This window comes from Nyctibius grandis, chromosome 3 (genome assembly GCF_013368605.1).
Source record: "Nyctibius grandis isolate bNycGra1 chromosome 3, bNycGra1.pri, whole genome shotgun sequence".
NCBI lineage: Eukaryota > Metazoa > Chordata > Aves > Nyctibiiformes > Nyctibiidae > Nyctibius > Nyctibius grandis.
In genome coordinates this window covers 97124824-97150954 of record NC_090660.1, presented here as the reverse complement: position 1 = coordinate 97150954, position 26131 = coordinate 97124824, and the positions used below count along the sequence as shown (strand labels likewise).

The 26131-nt window shown below is 39.3% G+C and overlaps 1 protein-coding gene across 6 annotated transcripts in view; it reads left to right on the top strand.

The window, feature by feature from the left end:
- The window catches only part of VPS13B (vacuolar protein sorting 13 homolog B), a 506220-nt gene that overhangs the window by 464233 nt on the left and 15856 nt on the right, over positions 1 to 26131 (top strand). For all 6 annotated transcript variants that reach the window (XM_068395717.1, XM_068395718.1, XM_068395719.1 and 3 more), the window contains 15 exons: positions 1787 to 1942; positions 3251 to 3514; positions 3669 to 3752; positions 3920 to 4095; positions 4592 to 4762; positions 5412 to 5613; positions 6618 to 6806; positions 7028 to 7174; positions 8276 to 8559; positions 10119 to 10246; positions 10857 to 11056; positions 13732 to 13850; positions 14858 to 15681; positions 20181 to 20357; positions 21271 to 21441. In XM_068395717.1, coding sequence (XP_068251818.1) covers positions 1787 to 1942; positions 3251 to 3514; positions 3669 to 3752; positions 3920 to 4095; positions 4592 to 4762; positions 5412 to 5613; positions 6618 to 6806; positions 7028 to 7174; positions 8276 to 8559; positions 10119 to 10246; positions 10857 to 11056; positions 13732 to 13850; positions 14858 to 15681; positions 20181 to 20357; positions 21271 to 21441 — 3292 coding nt within the window. The remainder of the gene's footprint in view (positions 1 to 1786; positions 1943 to 3250; positions 3515 to 3668; positions 3753 to 3919; positions 4096 to 4591; positions 4763 to 5411; positions 5614 to 6617; positions 6807 to 7027; positions 7175 to 8275; positions 8560 to 10118; positions 10247 to 10856; positions 11057 to 13731; positions 13851 to 14857; positions 15682 to 20180; positions 20358 to 21270; positions 21442 to 26131) is intronic.

Sequence of the window (26131 nt, the reverse complement as noted above, 5' to 3'; positions counted from 1 at the left end):
CTTAGTACCTTTTCTCATTATTTGGCTGTCATTTCCAGCTACCAGTCTCTCCAAAGTAAACAGTTTTCTTGTTTCTCTTAGTTTTCATATGTGATGAGATTTATTCCCAGCTGCCTCTGTAAGAAACTGAACTGATTCCAGCCGCTGCAGTTGGATTTTTTTGTTCTGTTTTGTTTTTCCTTTCTGTAACTAATATTTAAGAATCAAAGCGCATGTTTGTTTATGAGTTAGAGTGTCCTAGCGCACAGCTTCCCTCAACGTATTCTTGAATATAAAGCTGTGCCCACGCATGTGCACATCCAGATGCATGCCCATGTTCACGCTGGCACATATTAGTCTTTGCGCTTCCAGCATAAAGCTAATTTGAATCTGAATGCAACAGTCATCACTCTTGCAAATTCAAAAGCCACCCACTTGAATGGATGTTATTGTTCTGTGTGTAACTTGTGCTGAGGATACCACAAATTGCAAACAGGCTACTGAGTTGTAATATCTTTGAAAGTTGTTTCTGTGGTTGTTTCTTAAAACAATGAAGAAAACCCAACATCCAGCCATTCACTAAGTCCAACTGGCCAGATCTATGGCCAGTGCTATCTCTTTCTGGAAACAAATCATGGGAGAACATAATATTTACAAGTTTCAATTTTTGCTCGTGTAAATATTCAAACTTTGGGCCTGATCCTGTTCTCAATTACTTAAATTAATTAATGACAGATGTCCAAAATCAGAGTGAAATTCAACCCTCAAGAGAGAATTCCCACAAGGTCTTTATATAACTGTTTTAAAGGACTTAAGTGATGCTTAGGCTCCGTGCTGGCCCTCTGCAAAGAAAAATTTTACCCAGAATGCTTACTGCTTTGATCCCTTCACATTCTTCAGTTTGCATAGCCACAAAAGATCTATACAGAGCTAAATAGCCAGATCTTCAGCTGGCGTACATTTATGTAACTTCATTGACCTACATGGAACAGTACCAATTTTCACTACTCTGGCTTAAAGAATCTCCATGGGATAGAGGTAAGTGCGTATGGTGGGTTAATGGATGAAAGGCTCTTCAGATGATGAAAGACTATATTGCTCTGGAAGTGATTTAAGTTAAATTGGAAAAAAGCCACTCCTTTTCCGGAATAAATCACACAGGGAGTATAATTATGCAGTTAAATTTCTTCTCATGCAGTCAAGCTTGAAGTTGCCACCACGTTTGTGTAAGAAATGAAATGTTTCCCATCTCTCAACAATATGCTGAGTTCTGCATTTAATACACGTATATATATGAGCTATACATGTATACATACGAATAGATTTGCGTCCTTCTTTATTTTGAAGGGAAGGGTAGTTATAATTTTCTGTCTTATTTTGAAGGCCAAAAATCTGGCCTGGACCTGCGTTTCATATCACCTTGCTGGTAATAAAGGGGGTGGATTTCTAGAACAATTTCAAGGGCAGTAAAGAAAAATCTCTTTATTTCCTGTTTTGTGCTCTCTAGTCTGCATACCCTTTTTTTCTGAAAAGTTGTGTGCTGGATTTTTACCATCCTAAATACACTGTTAAAGCAGGTCATTTATAGAAATGCATGATGCAGAGCCATCTTATGGTATTGTTGATTCTGCTGTTTGTATCTGAAATCACAGAATCACAGAATGAGCGGATCATTCAGAGAACTGGTGTGCTTAACATTGCTGAGTTTTAAGCCCAAGAATATTTCTCTGTCATGGGAATTTCTATCCTACTGCAAAGCTTTTTTTTCCCCAGTTACGTATTGAAGTAGTAATTGCTTTCTTTCCAGCTGTTACACGTCTGTATTGAAGGCTGGGGAAACTGGCGGTGGTCTGAACCATTCAGTGTGGACAATACAGGAACCTTTATTCGTACCATTCAGTACAAGGGCCGGACAGCATCATTTATTATCAAGGTACAGCAGCTCAGTGGAGTGCAAAAGCAAGTAAGTATTTGATCCAGTTTGGAAAAAAAAACATGAGTAATTTAAATCTATTCACAAATTAGTCACCTTATTATTTATTCTCTCCTACTGGAATCTGAAAAAAAACAAGTATAACGGTCTTCTGGGGGCATTTTTGGGAGTTTTTACAACTCTTTTCTTCTCTTTGGTATGGAGCTTAGCATTTAAAAGCTCAATTACCACCACATATTTTGCATGTTCCAGTAAACATCCCTTTGCATGGTTTCTAAGTTCTGACAGTGCTGTTACACAATCTCTTGCATATTTTAAGCTCTTGAGAAGCAGAATTTATATATATTTTTTAAGAAACTGTTCATATCTTATTCTGGGTTGTAATTCAGGCCTTTGTATTGTTAAAAGAGAAAGAAGTAATGACCAAATTAACATTTGAAACTGGGCTGCTGTGCAGTAACTTTTCACATACTGTCTTTGTAAAGAGATCTGTAATAACACTGCAGTCATTCTGCCTGCGTTGGCAGAAACCCGAGCATGTGGTGGACATAACATGTTCAGCTCATGGATATGGCAGCGCGCCTTATGTTGCACAACAGAAATACAGCTGATCAGACAAGAACAGTGCCTGGCGTCACTGAAAGCCCTGCTGAGAGGTTTTGCTTGGTAGGTTGTAACTATGGTGTGCACCCTCATTAATGAAAAGCAAGGAACGTTGTTTCTTGGTATAGCTTAGAAAAAGTCAGATATGTGTTCTATGATAAACAATTCATGTTTGATGGACAGCAACAACTCTGAGTCTAATTTGGTCGTTTTCCAGGTGGGTGCACTTAAATGCAGAAATATGGTACAGCCATTTAATGGAATTATAAGCTTTAAAACGGCAAACATACTTCAAGGTCTAGATTGCTGGATTGTGATGGGAATGTGAGGTGTCAGTAGAAACCTTTCTTCTGAAGTACGTCACTGTGTCAGCTCAGAAAGGGCTCAACATTCAGAGACCATCACAGTACTCTTAAAATCCAAACCAGAGCTATGTCAGCCGTGGGCAGTACTGCTGAGTTCAGTGGGAACGAAAGTGGATATGTCACATATTTCTTTCAAGCCCGGATACTGCCTTAGCAATATTTCATGCATTTTAATGCCTAGGTTTCTATGAAATTGCACATACATTTGGCCAATAAAAATAATGTTTTACCATTCACTGCCTTCAGCAGTGCTTGGGAAAACCTAAAATAGGGAGATTATTCTTGTACAGGTTTTCACTCTATAATTCAGTTTTGATCTTTCTTTTTCACAATTGTTTATACATGAGCTGCATATTTTTGTGTGTTTTAGATCCTAGTCCGTGGAAGACAGACAGTCTGTAGTTACCTTTCTGAAAATATTGAACTGAAAGTGGTTCAGCATTACATTAGTCAGGATGGACAGGCCGTTGTTAAAGAACACATCAACTGCCTTGCAGCCAAGCAGAAGTTGCCTTCATATGTCCTAGAAAACAATGAGCTCACCAAGCTGAGCGTGAAAGCTACAGGAGATGAAGACTGGTCACAAGACGTATGTCTAAGTTCTAAACATACAGAACACAGCACTGTCATTCAGGTATGACTAGAAATAGGTATATGGAATATAACCTAAAAAATGTCTGAGAGAACTGGGGACTTTGCGTTTAGACCTCTATTTGATGTGATGAAGTGTTGAACATTATCATCCTGAAATAATTTTAGTGTAATGCTGCTGATCTCTTTGCATACAGGTACCATCTTCAAAAAGTTCAATTACATATGTGTGGTGCACAATTTTGACTTTAGAGCCCAACTCTCATGTGCAGCAACGATTTGTAAGTACATTTAATGTCTCTGAAATCTAAATGTTTATGCCTTACAAATCATATAATAAATTAAGGGCAGAATGACCTACTTTAAAGATTTATTAACAGCTTCTTTCAACAGTTGTAATACTGGAAGAAAATTAGCCTTAAATTGGTATATTCTTTTCTTTTTGTAGATTGTTTTCAGCCCTCTTTTCATTGTAAGGAGCCATCTTCCGGACCCAATTATCATACATTTAGAGAAAAGAAGTCTGGGACTGAATGAAACACAAGTGATTCCAGGGAAAGGACAGGAGAAAGCACTGCAAAATGTAGAACCTGATCTTACACACCACCTGACATTTCAAGCCAGGTAAAATACTCGCTTTCCTTGAAAATGGGTCATTTGTATGGAAAAGAAGGAATAATTCACACTTTAACTTCTGGTGCATTTTTTCCAAGAGTGTGGCATACACAGAGGAGGTACAACAGAACAAGCATATGTGGCCTGAAATGATATGATAGGAAATACTAAATTTGGTATAACTCTCCTAAGCATATCGTTTGCTTAAGCAGTCCGCGTTTTTGTGTTTTGAAAAATAAATTCCTAAATGATCTTGAAATGTTTTTTGAGAATACTGAAGAGTTTCTAGGGTCTCAGACACAAAGGTCATTACAGTGTCATAACAAATTCATGCATGTCAGTTAATGCTCAGGAACTTGTTAGACATCATAACTTGGTTCATCCGTGATTACCTTGAGAGCGTTCCTACTGCAGAGTACACTTGGAAAGCTTCATTAAAGAAAATGTTAGTACTACTAGTGCTTGATCTTGTTGTGTAAGTGACTGAATCTGTTTTCAATGACAGGGAGGAAGATGATCCATCAGATTGTGCAGTTCCGATCTCAACCACGCTAATTAAACAGATAGCAACTAAATCCTATCCAGAAGGCAATGTCAACCAAATACTGTCCGAGTTCTATGGCACTGCTAATCCTTCCCAGGCTGCATGGCCATATAATAGGAAGGATTCAGACAGGTAATTCTTTGCTAAACCTTCTTCATGGCTGTTGCATTGCCTTTTCAAATAAACTGAAATAACATTCAAGAAGACTATATGTGATCAACATTGAATATGCTTTCAGTAATTACATGATTCCTGTATGTAAGCTGCAGAATTTGTTGCAGGTGGGAAAAAAATGAGGTCAGCCTGGGGGCTGCCCTTGATTACACTGAGAAGATTGCATCAGCAAAGATTATAAAAATGGAACTCTTTTTTTTTGTAAATGCACTTTCTTTACTGCAGCTCTAGAGTCTGTTGTTTATTCAGTAGCTGTTTGTTTCAGTCCAGAAACAGGGAGGTGCTGTGGGAGGAGTTGCTGAAAAAAAAAGGAAATGTGATTTTATGACTACAAAAGTCACAGGTTTAGTTCTGAATATAGTGGTAATTCTGTTAAGGCATTTCTTTAATTGACCCAATTTAGGTTGAGCCTAGATAGTGAAAAATATGTCTTTCTAGCCTCCATGTAGCTAGATCTGTCTGACAGCATCTTAGTATTTTCCAGAATGATAAGGTAAGAGGACATTGTTTTTCTATTTCAAATTTCTGAAAATGCTGGCTTATCATTTGTAATCTTGAATTCATTATTCATTTGACTTTATCTTTTTGTTTATTTGTTTTTGAACAGCAACAAACAACTCTCCCAATGGGATAGCCCAATGCGGGTAAAGCTGTCAGTGTGGAAGCCATGTGTTAAAACTCTGCTGATAGAACTCCTGCCCTGGGCTTTGCTTATCAATCAGTCCAAGTGGGACCTCTGGCTGTTTGAAGGAGAGAAGATCGTTCTTCAAGTACCTACTGGGAAAGTGATTATACCTCCCAACTTTGAGGTAATTTTGCCATTCATGTTAACAGGCACAGTTCTGCTAAACATTGATTCTGAAGAATGGTTATTAATCCAGATGATTCCCACTTTCCAGTCACTCTGTCTGTTAGTCATATGACAAGGAGTAGAAATAACAACAGAAATTTGCCACGTTGACTGAGCCACCGAGAGTGGGTAGCATGACATACTTGATAGCAATGTTTGAAGAACAACGTGTCTTAAAGATGCATAGTTAAAAATTGTCTGTAAGACACTGTAGGAACAAGACCTGCATGCCCTCTGATTCAGCAGCCTTCTCTCCTTCCTCCCAATTCAGCCAATGAATCCGCATCATGGGCATAATGTAGCAGCCGAAGTACATTGCTATAAAGGCCAAATAGACTTTGGCCCCTGCTGTACCGACCTGTCACCTGGGAAGTGTGTTGACCACAGTAGCAAAGCTGACAGCCTGGAAGGAATGTTTGGTTTGAGTGTTTTAGGTCAACTTGTTTCATAGCTCATGTGGTGCCAAGAAAGGTTTGATAATGAGATAGGGTGAATTACAAACGAGGAAGATTCTTTAGGATGCCTACCTTCCTGAATTCAGAGTTTTGTATAACGGATCATTTCACAGAGCTTAGCTTGGCCATGCACACGCTTTTTTATTAGAAGCCCAATGTTCTTTTTTTTTTAAAGGATTAAAATAATTTCACACAGCAGCTTGTCAATTCCAATTGGATAATCTGATACTTCCTGTTTGTTTTGCTATCTTTTTCCCCCCATGTATGTCTGTTAATAAACAAAAAGTCTGCCTATTAACACGTATCAGTGTAGAGTATGGTCTTGATTCCACCATGAGGATTCGTCCCATATCCACATTGTGGTTTCATCTATCCTTGTACCACATAGAAAGAATCAGAGGGAGAAAGGGAGGAAATAAGATTGGCTTCATACTGGAAACTAGGTTTAACTCTAGTAGAAGCATATCGAATTGTCGAGAGGTGATAATCGGTCATTTTTCACTTACAGGAAGCTTTTCAGGTTGGAATATACTGGGCAAACACTAACACTGTGCACAAATCAGTGGCAATTAAGCTGGTTCATAATGTGACCTCCCCGAAATGGAAGGATGCCGATAATGGGGAAGTAGTAACATTGGATGAAGAAGGTTTTATTGAAGCTGAAATAAAACTTGGTGCTTTTCCAGGACATCAAAAGGTTAGAAGAAAATTATTATCATTTATAACTTTATAATTTAAAAACAAAGTCATATAGCAGATGAAAACAATCAAATGCATGCAGTGTGAAAGCTCCTTCCTAATTATGTTAATACATGTAAAACATAACGAGGGTATAAACGATGTATGAAGTATAATTTAAAGAATTAGATCGCCAAAAACATTCTGCCCAACTCATCAAGATAATACAATATCTTACAGTTGTGTCAATTCTGCATTTCTTCGATGGTTCGACAAGGCATACAAATTCTACAGATAGAAGATAAGACAACGATAATCAATGATACATCATATCAAATCTATTATAGGCCACAGCTTTCTATTTCCAAAGCCCACTCAGGAGAAGAGGTAAAGCACTCTGGATACTGTTCTTGTTTGTCGTCTGCAGTACATGAGCATTTAGATTTGTATGGTCCGAACTGTATATAGCAGAGCTTGAACAGAAATCTTCAGACATCATAAAGTATTTTAAATCATTTTAATTTAAAATACAGAATCCGGGGTAAATTCAACTCCAGTAATTAACTGTGATCAGAAATCTGTGCAAAGCAGGAGATTCTTGCACATTGTAGAATTAGTTCTGCCTGTTCTCCATCTGTTCAGGCACTAATGGCCATTTCTGTAAAACAGGCAGCGCAATCCGTAGTAGCTGTTGAAATTGTTCTCAGAATTTTTACTGAGTTCGTGTGTAAAAGAGGTATATTGGCCTGGCAGGCTGAAAACTTTTTGTTATCCTTTTGGGAAGATTCCAGTTAACTGAACAAAGCTGCAGAACTAGAGACGTGCCCAAAGTGTATGTATTTCAGTGAACTGCATCAAATCATGAATATCAGTTTTCTAATAATTGCACAGTGTATTTAAGGACTAACTTACAGGAACCAAAATGTATGCATGGTCAATATATTTTAATCAGCCATTTATACATATTTATTGAAAATTACATTTATAGTAAAATATGTGGAAAGAATTCTCAGGGTCAAACTTGCTAGAGGTGTTGGCAGATAAACAAATTTTTTATGTTCCCTATTTCTGTATTGTTTTCTTTCTGCATTAGTTTTCTTCACATCGGTGTCTGCATGTATGCATCGCACATTTTGTGGCAGTCTTATGGGATGGGGAATTGGAAGAATGTTGAGGCTAAAATCCATTCTTAGTTTTATATCTATAAAGGGATTTTCTTCTCACAGTTATGTTACAGTGATGTAACTGTTGCTTTTGGTAGAGTTGTGTGGTGCAGCTGAGAGTGGACTGTAGATAACTGTGCTTGGTTAACTGCGTAAGTATACCTGAAGACAGAATTTGGCCAAATAGCTTTTAATGCAATGGACTTAGTGCAACCTTTAGCTGTGGTCAGTTGGCTACTTGAGGCTGTTCTGTGCAAGATCAACATGAATAAACTTCCTGTTAGGAGCCACCGTGTCGTGCTGCCACCATCTTTTTTCTTTGCAGGACTTCCACTCATCAGACAGTACGGTGTTCAGCATCAATCCAGCCGGGGCACCACCCAGCGAGACGCTGAGCGCTGTGCCCTGCTGGGACCTGATGTTGGACCCCAGTCCCTTATCTTCAGGGGCATCTCTTACTGAAAAACGCATGCTGCTGAGTTTCAGTCCAGGCGGCTGCACGGGGAGTTGTGAGGTGTGGAGCCTACCAGCTGTCATTAGACAGGAGGTTCCTAGACAGAGCGTGGCGGTGCCCACAGGGCTTCGTAGTGAACATGGATTTTGTACCAGGTACTGTACACTGAACAGCCATGAATAATGGACTTTGCTTGTTGCTATAAAGCCTCAGCTAGTAACAAACCATGAGAGATTAATGCAAAAGTCAGAGTAACACATGCCCCCCATATGTAAAGGCAAGTCTTACTTTAATTTAAAAATTGTTATCTTTTCATGGTTTTGATGCTTTTATTGTAAATGGTTTAATGTTATGACCGTGTACAAGCTGTACAATTTTTATAACGTACGGGCTGCTATTTTTTTACATGCATACAAAATAAGAGCATGAAAACTTATATTCGAGATTATGGCCTTTTTTAATTTGTGAGTAACAATTTAAGAGTTCAAGGATAGTGCGAAATAATACAATACAAAAATTTAGGGTTTGTTTACAAAACATAAAAATATATTTTAGTAATAATAATGAGGATAAACAGGAAAAGCAAAAAAGGGATGAAGCTATTTTGAGACTACAACAAGGGAAGATTTCCAAGTTTTAAAGCTTGAAATATCCAAATGTGCATTCCACTTACTTACAAACAAATGCATCCAGCTAGGTAAAAATAATAGTCCAATGTCTTGTCAGATGCCCAGCTTTAATTCTCAGACCTGACATCTGAGTATATTCATGCTTATGTTGGTCTAAACAAAAAAAGAATCTGTTGAAATTAGAGAAGCTACATCACTATATATTACCAGCCATATGTTCTTTCTCGTGCCTGAAGTGCTCGATATCATTCAAACCCTCATACAGTTCCTCTGCAGAGTCTAAGAGGTATCATGTGGATACTAAAGATTCTCACACAGACTTCAAATTTAAAAAATTTTAAAATGCGAAGAACAAAGAAAGGATTCCTTATAATTCTGAGACAGGCATGGAGGATCCATGTTCCTAATCAAATTTGCAGACTGTTTGGATTTTTAAAATCACCATGAGGTGAAGTTTTTTAGAAATAGCCAATAAATTTGCACAAGAAAAAAAAAGAATTTGTGTTTACGTGTGAAGATATTTTATGTAGCTAATGAGTAGAACTAAATTAGTTTATTTTTGTTTTGGAAATTTATGTAGTGATGATCCATAACTAACATTTGAAAGGGCGATAGCCTTTAGATCATTCCAGGGGAGCAGTCAGTTACAAATTTATGTATTTGTTAAAAATATCTTTCATGTGTATCAGAGAAGTATGCATGCACATTCTTCTGGAAAATTTTAAAGATTTATGTTAAAAATTTGGGCCTACAATCTCATGTTTTTAATTTAATATAAATCTCTGCTGGCTGGGGTTCTCATCTTGCAAACACACGTGCTCAATTTAATTCATGAGTAGTCTCTATGAAGTGATTTGTTTTCTAATGTTGTTTTTCGTGCTATTTCCACGTGTTTGTCTGTTTAAATATAATTCTCAGTGGAGATATGTACTTGCCTAAATGTATATAAATATCTGTGAAATTGAAACTTGATCGTAAAGAATCTTACAGATGCTAGTTTTGAATGTTTTTAATTGTCCAGAGTAACAATACATAAAGATTTCATCCAAAACATGCATAATCAAATGTATCTGCTTCTGTTTTAGAGCTATAGCACTGACTTATCAAGAGCATCTTGGTGTCACGTACCTAACACTTACAGAAGATCCTAGTCCTCGTATAATTATCCACAATAGGTGCTCCGTTCCATTGCTTGTAAAAGAGAACTTCAAAGGTAGGTAGTATGCAGTAATTAGAAGCAGTGCACTGTTGTAGTAGAAATTATTTTACTGTATCTCCAATACAAAGTTGAGTTCAGTATGTGGTTTGGTTACAACAAGAACTTGATGTCCTCATAAAAGTCTTATTTCAAAGTGAGAGACTCTGGAAGATACTGAAGCCTGGAAGCTAGTGGAGCTCATCGTGAGGTCAGAAGTATGAACTTTCATGGCTCCAGGCTTTTGGGTCTTCCTGGTTCCAGCTGTCAAGGTGACTCATCTGTAGGAAAGTAGTAGGCAGTGGAGTTTTGTCGACATCAGTTCAATCCCGTGGAACATTTAAATCTCCTCAGATTTGCAAATGTAACACAACACATATTGCCAAAATTCCAGTTACGGTGTATTAATGTAATGATCACTGGAACATTATTTATGTAAATCTTAATGACATAAAAAAGAAAAGGAAAAAAACTGAAACACATAAAATTCCAACTAATAGAAAAGTAATGTTTTTATTTATTAGTAATATTTCAGCCAGAAACTTCCTCATTTGTGTAAGCATAGGTGAGTTTTGATTTAATATGGCTTTTAGAAAGCGCTAATCTTGTATATTTTATAAAATTTCAGATACACCAAAGTTTGAAGTTTATTGTAGAAAGATTCCAGCTGAATCTTCGGTTCATCATGAACTTTACCATCAAGTCTCCAGCTATCCAGATTGCAAAACAAGAGATTTGTTGCCCAGCATTCTTCTGAAAGTGATGTCATCCGATGAATTAGTAAATGAATGGAGTGATTTTGTGGACATCAACAATCAAGGAACACAAGTAAATTGTTATAAACTATTTCCTAGTTCACACCATAAATGATTGTCTTCTTGACCTGCACATTAATTTGTTCCTCTGCAATAAGCATATCCTTTCTGTTGGTTTTAGGGTTTTTTGTTTAAGTCTTGGGAGCTCTCCTTCCTAAGCACCTTCCTGTGGAAGTTTTAGAATACAGATTACCTTCTTCACTGACTGTTTTTAAAAATAGCTAGATCAAAAATACAGACTTTCTAGTGCTGAATTTTTTCACTTCTTTTTTAATCAACCTGTTATTCCCTGGAAAAATCAGTCCTGAAAATTTCTGGCCCATATAAGCAAAGAATCCCACAGGATCCAGCAAAATCCTTCTATTTGATAACTTAATTATCACAGGGTTTTCATCTTTACATCTTGTAGGAATCATCGCTGTCATTCTCCCTCTGTGTCTTCACAGAAGCTACGCATGCCTTTCTAAAACAAAACAAAACCCCCCTTTTCTTTCCTTCTGTTATTTTTCTCCTGTTTTGAGGTAAATGAAAACTTCCTTGACTGGAGTAATTCTTTTTGATGGGAATTTTTTCCATCTTTGAAGTCATTAGTTTACATGGAATCAACATAAACTGCTTGGCTCTTTGAAAGAAATACTAGTTTCAGATGTTTTCCCTGGGGACCAATCACAAAATGCTCTTGATTATTGAGTGTTATGTTATATAGCAAGTAGTTCAGTTTCATTCAGCAAGCCAGTCAAGCAATGCAAGGTTTCAAATTTCAGTCATTAATGTTATGCCAGACCAGGGTTCTTTATAAGTATCTGGCTCCTAGAAGGAATTAGATGCTAAGACAACATTTGGGGATCGTTGTCTACTTGAAGAACTCTCCAGAAAAAAAGTGTAGCCTTCTGTTATTGAAGTTTTAGGGTTTACATGTAGAGAATTTCCCCAGGATTTCTCAGTCAGTCTTTCTCTTAGAAAATGATAAATAAAAGTAAATAAGGAATATGCTAATAGCTTCACATACAACTCGGTTCTGATTGTGAAATAACTGGGATTTAGAGGATCTTAAGTAATTTGTACTCTTTCTACCTAGTCACAGATAGGAGCTTCTTATTCCATTAGAAAGAAAATTTTCCCAATTTACTAAAATTAATGTATTTATCATCAGAATCATCTGAAATTGGAATTAAAATGATGAACCTTTAAGATCAATGAGGGTTTTTTAGAATAATGAGGGTGTATTGAAAATTCAGTAAATGTCCTTTTTTCTCCAATTCCATCATACAGGATTGTGAATCTCTTCCAGATAAGCAAAGGATTAAAACTGACATATCGAAATTAGAAATTCTCTTATATGTAATTTTCAGAAGAATAAGATAATTTGATGAACGAAATTTAATTATCTGTACAAGGTTATTATAAATCATGTAACAAGAATCAGTTTAAGTGCTGATCCTACTAAACTTCCAAGTGCTTTTCCTTCTGGTGACTTGTTAACAGCAGTAAGGATTCTTCAAGACAAACAACTGTTTATTTTACCTGTGCTAGCCCATTATCTTTGTGTTTTTCCTTGAGTTTGCATTCCTTTAAATTACAGCTTCTGTCATTACAATCTAGTAAACAATTGTATTGATAGTAGCCCTACAAGAAAACAGAAGCCAGCTTGCTCTAACAAGGACTGCTGTGAGTTTTCCAAACCTAAAAAGACCTTAATCTTTCATATTCTTGAAAAACATAAAACTTGCACAGAAATATTGCAGAATTAAGCTTCAAAAACAATACATCATTTCTTTAAGTAGAATATGTACTCCTAAGGACAACTTGTTCAGAATGAAAGTTTGCACATCTATAAGCGAGACACAAACCTGTTGTCAAGTTCCCATTTTCCTGACTTTTTAGACATTTTACGCTTTCCAATAGACTTTTGCCATTTCTTTGTGGTAGCACCTTGCTTGTGAAGGTGTTCTCACCAAACCAGTTTAGATGGCTGAAAAAAGGTGTTCAGTGATGAGTTGTTAAGCAAATCTTCATTAATCCAAAATGTTGCTTATTTTTTAGTCTTCATGTGTTTTGCATCATGCTAGCAGCCATTCGTCTAACCAGCTCTGAGCTAGGGCATAGCAAGAGAATGTTAATTTAGGGTTTGTTTTCCGGAGGAGAATGCGGGATTTTGCAGAGATCCAGGAATATGCCTTTCTCCTTAATCCAAAATCACAAATTAAAATTTCTTATTTATTCTTTTCTCATATAACCTCCCTCCTCCCCAGCACGTCTTGATCATTTCATAGAATCATAGAATCGTTTTGGTTGGAAAAGACCTTTAAGATCATCAAGTCCAACCCTTAACTGTCAAGTCCACCTCACTGCCAAGTCCACCACTAAACCATGTCCCTAAGCACCACATCTACACATAGAATCATACAAGGATTCTTCTCCTTTCTGGAGAAGTTTCTTATTAAAATGTGTTCAGTTAAATAGTTAAAGGATGAGGTGCAAAATTCATCTTGCTGTACAACTGAAATACTTAAAGTATCAGAGCTGTTATTTTGTGAAGTACTGAAATCTATTTCTGTTTTTCCGGAGAATTATCATGATTCAAGTAAAAGATCTCAACCAGAAGGCATTAATAGGATTAATTCAAATTATGATGTTAAAAATAGTAATTTCGGTAGCATTCTGTATGTTTCTAACTTTCTCCACTAGATTGTGTTCTTAACTGGCTTTGGCTATGTTTATGTGGACATTGCCCATCAGTGTGGAACAACAGTCATAACCTTGGCCCCAGAAGGAAGAGCAGGACCTGTCGAAATCAACCTCAACAGGTACATAAAGCACATAAAAGATGATAAAAAGCATTGCCAAACAGTGCTGAGAGGTCAGTCAGCTTTCTAAGTGTAAATGTGACTTACGAACTTTGGCTTAACTGTTTGTTTTGTTTAATACTGCTGTATGCTCTGTGGCATGTTTAGACCATCTGTTATGCTTTGTATATCACAGTTAAAAAAGGACAATCTAACATCAAAAGTCGTGTCACTTCAGGGTAAACCCTAGATGTCTGATGCAAAAAGAAGTCCTGAGTTGTTCATTAAGAAAAGACATTTTCCATCATAATTAATTTTGGTGTGTTCATCAGTCTAAAATGTATTCAGCTAGGTCCTGCCATCTGTAATCATACAAGCTTCCACTAAAATTAGTAGGAAGCTTGATGTGCGAGGGCTGTAGAAATAGTCTTACAGTCAGTAATTAACTGTACTTGATTATAACACTCTTCCTTAGAAGCCTTCCCCACACACCACAGTCTGGTCCTCAGCTCCATTCAAGTGCAATTATAACACTACCTATTTCTAGGATGCAGAATGTCTGGCTTCCAGCAATGCTGTTACAATCAGAGTGGAATTTGTTGTACTGTTTTTATTTGCACTATAATATAAGTATTAATCCCCGAGAAACTGGTCATCAGCAGTACGTAATAGCCCCCTTGCTAGTTAAAAGTGGCAATGGGCAGTTAACACTGGAGGGGGGGGAGGCCCTCGATGCAATGGTATAAAAATGCTGTGGTGACTCCCAGAAAGTATTGTAACAGCTAAGGCTGTACATGAGTTATCAGAAAATTGTATTTGTTGTCTGCTTTAATATCTTAGAAGACCCCCTGGGTGATATCCACTGTGGTGATTAAGGCTGCCACATCCCATTAACATTAATGGGACTTGCACAATGAATTTCCCATGTATTACAGAGAATGTCTCTCCTGATAGCTTTTTGAGAAAGCAAGATGCCAGGTGAACTCCAAATACATGAATTAACAAAACTTCTTTTCCCTCCTATTTAGAAGTCAAGAGCAAACCCTGTCACTGAAAATGTTCATCAGTCAGTTAAGTCTTTCTGCTTTTGATGATATTACAAACCATAAAGTGTCATCTGAACTTCTGCGTCTCACAGCAGACAACGTTTTCCTCCACATGGCCCCAGCCACCAGCTACCTGAGACCCCTGTCACAAGAGTTCCAGCGGGACGCCGTGGAAGGCCTCCCACAATTTCATAGTCTCCAAGTGTATTGTGAAGACCTGCAACTGGACAATCAGTTGTACAGCAAATCCAATTTCCATTTTGCAGTCCTGCTGTGCCAAGGAGAGAAAAATGAGACCGTGCAGTGGTCCAGAGTGAACAACCTCATTGTTTGTAACAAAGATTTGGAAAGCTATAAGGAAAACTGCTTTATAAAACTGTGCATTGCTTTTTCTGACGAAGAGAATTTCATGTTTCACGTGAATGACCTTAGCTTTGAACTCAAACCAGCTAGGCTGTATGTGGAAGACACCTTTGTTTACTACATTAAGACTTTGTTTGATACATATCTTCCAGAAAACAAAACCGCTTGTCAATCCATGAATACTTCAGATACTACCTTGATGCTGCCTGAACAAGTGAGAGAGCATGCAAGAGCTTTAGTCAAGCCAGTGAAGTTAAGAAAATTAACAATACAGCCTGTTAATCTCCTTGTCAGTATTCATGCTTCATTGAAACTGTATATAGCCTCAGATCACACCCCTCTCTCCTTCTCTGTGTTTGAGCGAGGACCCATCTTCACCACTGCCAGGCAACTTATCCATGCCTTGGCCATGCATTATGCTGCTGGAGCACTTTTCAGAGCAGGTCAGTACTATTCCATAGCATGTAACATTTTTATTAGGTACCGGGATTCTGTGATTGTCTTTCAAGCTGAATAACCTAGATGGTAGCCATACAATTATTGTTTCCCTCAAACACTGTTTGATAATGATATTTTCAGACACCTTTCATGTCCTGCCATACGACAGAAGAGAAATAAAATGGCTGAGCAGACACCAGTGAAGATTTGTAAAGTTGTGCTAAACATTAGCCAGCTGCCTGAAGGCTTTACGAAACCCTGAACACAGCATAAAAATGTATTCTAGCTGGCTTAGGTTTTGTCATTTTGTATTACAGCACTAGTCAGAATCAACCCACGTTCCTCACATAAACTCCCCAAAACTACATTTAATCAAATTATTCAGCATGTTGCTCTGCATTCAGAAGTAAATTATAGCCCTGAATGTTGTTTTGTTGTTAAAACTCCTTTTGGCTGAAGTTTGTGATTAGGAATCTGTCTTTCTTCATACAGCCTTCATGCTAAACTGGCACACAGATGTTTGTTGTCCTTTGATCCAAGAACTATGAGGTTTGCTGTTACTAACTTTTTCTCCTTGTAGGATCAATAGTGAGCAATTAGTCTATTAGGTTAGCAAGTACATTCTGTTTTCCATAAATATTAATTTAGAAATAATGAAATTTGGTCTCTGCTGTGTCTTGGTGTGGTACGGAATTTGTACCTGAGACAGAAGGAAACTCCTCCATGATTACACGCAAGTAACATACTCCACGCTGAAACATGGAATTTCTTTTCCTGCAGTACTAATGGTCAGATTTTCTGAAATCCTGATGCTTCCATTTGTGCTGCAAGCATATCTGCAACCTGATTTCTGTGCATGTTTCCAAAATTGTACACATGCATTTCAGGTAATCATAAATAGAGAGATGCTGATCTGGTCTTTCAGTGTGTGCAGACCTGATTTGCATAGCTGATTACGGCATCTGTGTACACAATTGTGCACCAGGACATTCTGCAACAATTCTTTTTTTTCTTGCATTATTTTGCTTGCAAAATTTGCAGGTTTTTCTTTTTTACTACTTGTTTGGATTTGTTTTACAGTCAAATCCCATAGTACAAAAGAGGAGATCTAGTTTCTTGCTAATGAAGAGTGAAACTGTGGCCAAATATGGTCCACAGTGTGAATGTTTCTCCCCACAACTGGCTAGGAGTGGTGATACAAGTGGTGATAGACTGCAGCAGGAAATTGGGGTTGTACTGGCTTTTCATCCACAACATCCCAGGTGAGGCACATATGCTAGTGAGGGATTCCTGAGCCTGGTCTTGGTCTTTCCTCCTGTGCTACCCTTGCAGTGTGCAGCTTTGCACAGGACACCCCTTGCTCTAGGCTCATGATGTAGCTGAAATCAAGCAGGTTTAAATATTAAGAAATACAAGGTTTCCTTCAGTGGTACTTCTCGTCAGGAAAATACGTAAGCATATATTTAGTTACTACTTAAATCCCACTCAAAGCACTAAAACTAAAATGGATTTTTTGAAAGGGGTTACCATGATTAAAATGGTGAATTGCGTTGTTTAATGTTTGCTTGGGCAAAGAAGGTACTTTATTTTGAAGAGTTTGTGACACTTGTCAAAAGGCTGACTGTGTCAACGAAGTTAAAAAGGAGGGGAAAATCAAGCAAAAAGTTTTATATGGTCTGCAAGCCCTGAGTCCTTTCCTCACCATCAGGTGAGTTACACTTCTTGGATTGGTCTCTTATGGAAGAGGACCTCACTCTCCTGCATTTTAACCACATTAATCTGCAAAATGAGGCGTTGTTTGACCCCCCTTCTGCCCACCATTGTCCCACGCATAAATCATTGCAGCATCTGCACAAACAGCATTCCCATACAGCTATGCCTTATGCTCCAAGTGGGATATAGTCTCATTTTGCCCTTAGCCATGTGCGAGACCATTGCTGTCCTGTGGAGAGGGGGCAGGATTTGCCCCAAAGCCTGCTAAAGAGAGTGTATCAGGCTGCCCCATATGGTGCAAAAGAGCGGCCAGAATCCATGTCTCGTAGGCAATGAATGGGGCTAGAGAGCTCTGCCCAGATATGCTGATTAGCGTTGCTTGTCTCAAATTAGCAAAACTTGCAATGCAAATCTCCCATACTTTTCTAATTAAGTTGGCTTCTATTTAAAAGTTAATAAAATTCTATTTAAAAATATTACTGGTAACTGCCAGATCTAACCCTATAGTTGCCTATAAAGAAAGTGCAGTGGCTCTCTGCTAATATAGTCATAATTATTTCATATTAGTGGATATAATTACTAAGCCTACTTTGGGAAATGGTAACCTGACATGATACTATATTTCTGCAAAGTAAAATGCAGCACTGAGCTTGTGAATTGAGGGATTATTCCTGCTTTATCATTTTCCTATTCCCGACTTACTCCCACGCCTTCCTCCTTGGGCTGGGTGGTCCATGCCGGCAGTGAGGAGCCATTAGTTTTGCTCTGAGCACTGGCCAAGGAGGGTCACCCTCGCTGCAGGCTTCACGTTCCTCCCATGTGCTCTCCAAGGGCGAGCATGCTCCTTCCAGAGCTTCCCAAAACTGACAGCCCTCAGGCCAGGGCCAGACTGCAACAGCCCATCCCCAGGATACCAGGCAACCCCTCAGCTTTGTGTTTAACTGGTTTCATTCCTGGTTTTAATCCATTTTCATTCCTGAACACACTGGCTGGCCGGCCAAACAGGTGAGTGGCGTTGGAGTCTCTCGTGTCCCAGCCTGGCGGTGCCTGCAGGGCAGCAAGGCATTAATCCGTGGTGTTGTGCAGCCCCTTTTCGTCACCTCATGACATCCCATCACTGCCTCGGGACAAGGAATGCCAAGGACATTAGGCGGAAAAAAAAAAAGGCTGTTAGTAAGGGATTGTTGCAACATTATTGATCAGAAAAAGCAGAAGGAACATCTCTCCCATCTGTACACGCCTCCCCGCCCCTCCAGCTTTTCATCACTTCACACAGTGGCAAGGATAATTTGTTAAAAATACTACAGTGAGGGAGTCGCAGGCCCAGCCTGGAGCGCTGGCTTCCCTGGCCTCCGGTGGGGAAGCACTGCCAGGGGGACGCTTGTCTCTGGGGCAGGTGCTGTGGGGCCACAGCACTCATTGCTGCTCTGCTCGTCACTTTGCCAGTAGTACTTGTTTTTTGTTTTCATAGTCCATCCCACCCTCTCCCTTATGTCCACTGTGGTTCCCACTCTTTATACTACATGAACTGGAGTTCTCAACCTGTCAGGGCTGAAATGTGGGACAGATTCAACAAGAATAATAGATTTTCCGGGAGCTTACAATGATGGTATGAGATTAATTCATTTCATATGAGTAACATTTTCTCTTTTGTTCAGTTTCATGATTGAGCTTTCCACAGGAGTGACTGGGAGGGGTTACTAGAAAACAAGAAAAGCATCTGGATAGCAGGAGTTTGCAGTGATGAGATGGGAGTGAGGAGGGCAGCGCAGATGAAGGGCCCTCGGCGAGAGAGCAGGAGGCCAATCTGTCCATCTTTCAGTCTCCTGGCTCTGTCACGCCTTGTGTCACTCTGACGGTGCCAGCTGAAATTCATGGTACTGGGGCTCAAAGACCAGGCAGTTCCCATTTAATGTTTATTGCCATTTCTGAATTGCTCTCTCTGGGCTGACGAAAAAAGAGTTATGCAGCGCTATTTCCCTAATAAATCTGCTGCCAACCAGCCTGAGAAAGACAAGACCTGCAAACAGCTTTCCAGCAACAGATTGCTGCACGCTCGGCCATCCAGCAAGCTGCTGGCAACCCTGCGTTTGTATAGGAAACCAGATCCACAGATACTTCTCCTGGGATATGCATAAGGAATACTCCCCTATGAGTAACCTAATCAGCATGTAGATGTCATTGCTGTTTACACAACTGCACTGAGCAAAAGACGTTTGTCTGGCTTTCACTGCGCTCTGAAAGAAAATGATCAGCTTAGAAGGGTTGGGGTGGATTTAAAATAACTTCTTAAGCACTTGTCAAAAATCTGCATCCCCTTTCCTAACACTCCATCAAGCAATTGACCTCCACACTCCGGTAAAGCAGTACATTGTATCAGTGTAAACTCCCTGTCACAATTCTATCACATGAGGATGTGAAATCACAACGCTGCCTTATAGCATCTAAAACCGACCCCGCGATCTGAACTCCCAGCCCCGTTCTTCCGTAGCTGTGAGGCTCTAGCATCTGCCTCTCTAGCACACTTTTAGCAGAAATACGGGAAGCTCCTGGAAGGAAGTCATTCTAAAGCTATTTGTGAGTTTGCCAAAAGGATTTCTTTGATTTACGAAGTATGAAAGATTGCCATTTCTGAATTCATAGTGGATGAGTTATTTCCCGTGTTTTGCTCAAAGGAAGTTCATAATGCGATGAATTCTAGTGTGAAAAAGAGAATTAAGGAATAACCTTTTCACAACTGCTGCTTCTGCAGTTTTTGCAGCCGTAACATGTGTCTTGTTTCTCCACACAGGCTGGGTTGTCGGATCGTTGGAAATTCTCGGAAGCCCGGCTAGTCTAGTGAGAAGCATAGGGAACGGCATAGCTGATTTCTTTAGGCTCCCCTATGAAGGGCTGACCAGAGGCCCAGGAGCATTTGTCAGTGGAGTTTCCAGAGGAACAACATCATTTGTAAAACACATTTCCAAAGGTAGATCTTTCACTTTGTTGCTCCAACTACTGCTTTGTTGTCATGCGTTGTTAAAGGATGTGTTAAAAGTTTTAAACAATATTGCTTGCAGCTTTGTTTGGCTTGCTAGGCTGCAGCGAAATGCTGGGAGGGTAACAAAGCTCGTATATAACATCTTATGTATTAAACAGATCACCGCTTAACTACAGTGTGTAAGAATGTTTCAGAAACTTCAGAATTTTAAACCTCCCAGTGGGAAACGGAGATTGGCTCAGCCAGTATTTCATGTGATAACTGCAGAAATATTAAAGGTGTTCTGTACTTCTGCTAACCATCAGAAATTCTACACCGTGTCGCCTCATCATATTTATTATTTCTTTTTTTCAAAAAAAAAAAAAAAAGTAGATACAGTTGTTATAACTGTGTAAGTATGTGGATAGGTTTTGACAGCAGGGCTGGGCTGTCCGGGAGCGGGAGCAGCTCGGGTTCTGCGAAGCCTGTATGAACAGTGCCATCGCGTGGCTCCAGCCACTGCCGCTGGCCCTGCCGCTTGCTTGCTGCTGCTCCACACTCCCTCAGGACACGTCCTCCCCGGCTCTTTCTGTAAATATATGTTTACCTTTCCATCACCCCCTCTCTCCGTTTAGGTTAGCCTTGCAGAAGTTTGGGAACTGGGGAGGGATGTTCGGATGGGTTGCTTTTTTTGCACCGTCCAGGCAAACCTGGTGCAGGGTAATGTAAAGGGCGTGACGTGGACCATGGGAGCAGTGTGGTGATGCTTAACAAATAGTAAAGCATGTTACACATGGGCGACTTTTCAACTGACTTGCTGTTCTGCTTGTAAGCTCAGTATTTCAATGAGGCATAGAACGTCTCCATGTTTTAAATTAAAGCATTTTGATCCAGACCCAAATGTATATCTCCGTGTATTTAGGTACACTGACGTCAATTACCAATCTGGCAACAAGTCTTGCTCGGAATATGGATAGGCTGTCACTGGATGAGGAGCATTACAACAGACAAGAAGAATGGAGAAGGCAGCTTCCAGAGAGCCTGGGAGAAGGACTGAGACAGGGGCTCTCTCGTTTAGGCATTAGCCTTCTAGGTAATGTACTACTAAATATCAAGTTGAGTGATAATACTGTTTTCTGATCTGCTCACCAGCCTTTTCTACATGTGAGTTATAATTGCAAAATCTGTTTGTTTGTGTGTTTTCTTGTGAAATAGCCTCACAGTATGTATATGAGATACTGTTTCTTTTCATCAAGGTTTAGTAATTTTTGTATATGTTTTTTGCTGATAAAATAATTGCAGATATAGACAAGTTTGCACTGTCTTTGTGAAATAATATTTTCATTGGTGTATGATGTATATCTGAGAAGAAAAGAATACTTCTGCATTGCCAGGGTGACTTGTAACTAAGTCAGCACAAAGACGTCATCATGCTGATGTTTACTTTCCAATCAGTTATAGGAATGCCTTCCGAACCTGCTTGTTTTTGCTGCACTGTAGACATCGGGGACTCTTGGTTATGTTTGAAAGCCACTTGAACTTAGTGCAGATGTTAAGTAAGCTTTGATGAGGAATTCTGCATTAATAAAGAGACCCAGATCATCCTGATTCAGTGTAATTGTATTCATCAAGCAGCCAAGTGATTTGGTTAGAAGTGAAGATGACTCTGGTCATTTCAAAGTAGTACCTAAAAATTTGAAAACTAAACTGCACTGGAAAAAATCTCTGTGAGAAGTTTTGCAGTAAGGGGCTGGATTTTCTAGGTTACTTCTAGTTGTCACACAGCAAAGGAATGCAGAACTGTGTTGTTTGGCGGAGTTCCTCAGTACGTATTAGAGAGTATGAATCCCTTAGAGATCAAAGTGACCAAAAGCAGTCCAGTGCAAAAGGTTAGAAGAGCTGAAGCTTGAAAGGATTTGTCCTCTTTCCTAATCTTCAGTAGTGTACACAACTCCTAAATTTGCAGCCGCAACCCTGAAAGCCCCAAAGAGGAAGTGGTAAAAATGTTACAAGTTTGGGTTAAGTTACTGGAAATTATTTTAAGCAATAACACTAGATGATGTGAAGCACTGTCATTTGATAATGCCTGCAAACCAGCAAGCGAGTGTCCTGGGAGAAATGTGCATAAAGGAGAAACTTCATATATTAGTAGCTACTATCCCGATAGTAAGCTGTTACTGGTGTTGCAAATCAAAGGCAGTTCGGAGAAGGTTTTATTTTTCCTTCTTGTTTTATTGGGCTAAGGGCAGTCAGGTTGAGTAGCTGGATGAAAGATTATACTTTTAGAAGCACCGTGTCAACCTGGTGTATGTGCGCTGGTGAAATGGTTTGGTGATCTCAGCTCGGTTATTAATAAGACAACCGGATAATGTGGTGGCTACCCCTTCACCGACACACCAGAGCCCTTCAGAGCTAAAAGCTTCAGCTGTACAGCCTGAGCTAAAGAGGAAAACTTCGAAGCTTTGGCTGTAGCAAGGCAAAGTTTCTGCTGTTCAGGAAAGCCCAGAACTCGTAATGTGCATGCACAAATACGCCATGCCTGTACCGCCCTGCGCACAAGGCTTCGGTTGTTTGCCTGAGTTAAAAACAAAACCAAAAAGAAGAGTTAGAATTTCAGTGCCCCTGATTTCCTAAGCAATCAAACTTAGTTAGAAACCGAAAACTTTGTATTAGCATTTAAACAGAGCTCCTCCACAAGCTAGGATCTTGTTCTTACTCCTGCTGTTATTATTAATTTTCTCCCTGCTAAATACCTCCGTTCTCAGCAGTGGAGGCAATGAAGCACACAGATAAATAGCTACAGTTACTGTGTAGCTGGACTCGGCAAGTATGGGACCTCTCACTAAGGGAGGAATCAGAAATATTCCAGTGAATTTTTATCAGGAATAACTTTTTATTTAAGCCTGATTTTTAAAAAGCATGTTTTCTCTATATACACGGCAGCATTCATGTAAATTGTGCCGAGACCTAAATTATGAATAGACCTACATTTCAATTTTTACAAACGCATCAGAAAGCTGTTTCTGTCCTGATCATTTAGTTTAAAGAATATTGTGGCTTCCCCCAAAAAAACAGTTGTAGTTGAAGGGAGGTACCACTGTGCTTCTTTCTTTCACCAGCACTTCAGAGTGAACGTGAACATGCTTACTCTAAAAACACTTCCAAGTTCTTCATACATAACAAAACGAAGCAGAGCTGCTATGTTGTTCTAAATCACAAGGATGAAGAGTTCAGATGAGCACAGGAATGCAGAGAGCGAGAGTCTTTGAAGCCATCATTTCTGTGACTTTCTAATTGTAAAATTGAGAAGTGTGAATAACATTTCTAGGATAGACACAGTACTGTCATGTGTGTAAAAGCCATCTGACTCACACAAGCAGCTTAAAGAATTGCAAATGCAGATTTTGTGCCTAGGCACAGGCATGTAAGAGCCCTCAGTTCACCGATACCTTGTGGTATCTACGTAGAAAGAGTTGCGTTTCTGATTTTACTGAAAATCTGGCTCATGGTGGCCTTGATTCAGCAAAGCTCTTAAGCATGTGCTTAAGAGCTTTGCTGAATCAGGGCCAAAATCATGTACTCTTGTCTCCTCCTCAGTGCAAGTTGTTCCCTGTGGTACATTCTTAACTGCTTTGTCCCGTCTCATTTTAAATGACTCAAGCACTGTCAGGGTGTTGTTTGATTTGATTGTTATCTTTGGCAGGCTATCATCTTCTTTTCTAGTTTGGGGGAGACTTTTGGGTCATTTTAGTAACACTTGTGCGTGAAAATAAGCAAGAGCTTATGATAGATGTGTTTTTTTCTTTTATATGATTAGACAAAAATGCAGTGAAATTGTATTTAAAATATTTAGATGATCGACACTACCCACCAAGGAACTATCTATCTTATTCATTTTTCATGACAGGGTCAAGCTTAAAATAATAATTTAAAACTGTGTAAAAGAGAATATTGAAACTATAGGCTTTGTTTTCAACTACTGGTCCTAGTGAAAAATATAGTATTGAAGTAGCTCCCTTTGGGAAACTGAGCATTTCTGAATAACCAAAAAGCTGACAACTACTAGAAAAGCCATTTTTCACAACGGCAAAAGTGCTTAACATTTCAGTTACTCCTTCATGCTTTTGGGAAAGTGAGTTGATAGTAGTACTGACTGACAGTGTAACTGTGCTGCTAGAGAAGGCAAAGCCTGGATTTCAGAAGCTCGAATTTTTTCTGTTAAGGGTGGTGGTGGTTGTTCTTGCTGTGCAACAGTCACTGAATCGGGGCCACTCTATGTTTGCCTATCTACAAGCGAGATACTAAGAGCCAGTGCTAATCCTGAAGCTGCGTGCTATTCCACACACTAATTCTGCAAATATATTAATGTACACCAACAGCTGCTCTTTTCTTTTAGCTGTACTCTTATGTGGTGTTCGCTGTGATGAGACTACGTTTCAGCCATATTTTTGGTGTGAAACATTTGAGGCAATCCTGCAGGACAACAGAGAAAAGGAAGCAAAATGGTTTCAACATGGCTGGCTTCCAGCCTCATGGCAAAGCATGGCCAGTTTCTCCTGGTGGGGGATTTTTTCCAATTATTTCTTGGTCTGAAAGAGTTTGTCACAAGCAACCCAAGCTTTGCTAAGTTCTGTAAGCCGTGCTGCGTTCACCAAACATTGACAGTCTGCGCACAAACCGGTTGCTGCCCGTAATCAAATTCTTCTTGAAGTAATCCAGTGATATACTCTGAACTATCTGAATTTCGTAGTTATCAAAGTATCTTTTTTATGGTTACTGAGCAACATGTATTAACCAGAGCGCACCCCAGCTGATGTTTAGCAGATGTTACGGTGTTGCTGGAACCTCTTTGGTCCAGTAAGGGAAGAATATGTTTTTGTTTTGTTGCTTTGGTGTTTGATTTTATTGAGGTTTTCTTTATACATACATAATCTGTGTGTACATATGTGGACATGCATATAAAATGGAATGCCTAGGGTAAGGAAGGAAAGAAAAATGGAGAACAGTTTCACTTAAAAAAAATAAATGGGCAAGGGACATTACAGAGAAGGGACAGGGACAGCAGTAGGACACCATAGCTGTCTCTAGACTGTGAGAATAAGAGTGGGAAAGGAGGAACCACTATATATTCCTCATGCTCTGCTTTTCTGATACCTTACTGAAACCTGGCAGGAGAGACCTTCTGTGGTAAGTTCCGACGTGGTGCTCCTACCGCTAACTTTATGTTAGAAAGAAAAAAGCCACATGGATGCCAGGGGACATCTGCTTTGCAGTTTCTGGTGCTAGGAGATGCAGTGAACCTCACATGTGTGTCACCATTATCTCACTGCTGTTGGGTTTTGAGGTTGCTCAGCCTTTGACCTATGATTTTTTTTTTGATCCTTTGCCCACACATGATGCACACAGGAAAGGAGCTGCACAGATCTGGCTTCCCCATGCAAGGGTGGTAGGACCAGCTACTCCTTAATGGAAGGAGTAAGGTTGTAGTTTATTATGTGATTTGTGGCATGACCAGAGCACACGAATGAGTTGTGTCAGTGAGTTGCAATTCAAGATAAAAGATGACAGAGGGTGAGCAGAGAGGGAAGAGAAGATCATTAGTTATATTTTTTGCAGGTAGAAAGACAGGACTTGCAAAAGGATTGAGGTACAAAAGGGCAATGGCTTCACAGACAAGTTCAGAGCATGCATAAAATGGCAGAATAACAGAAAGTGTGGAAGTACTAAACAACTGGCTAATTAAGCTATATATTATTTGGGGTACTATATAAATAATCATATAT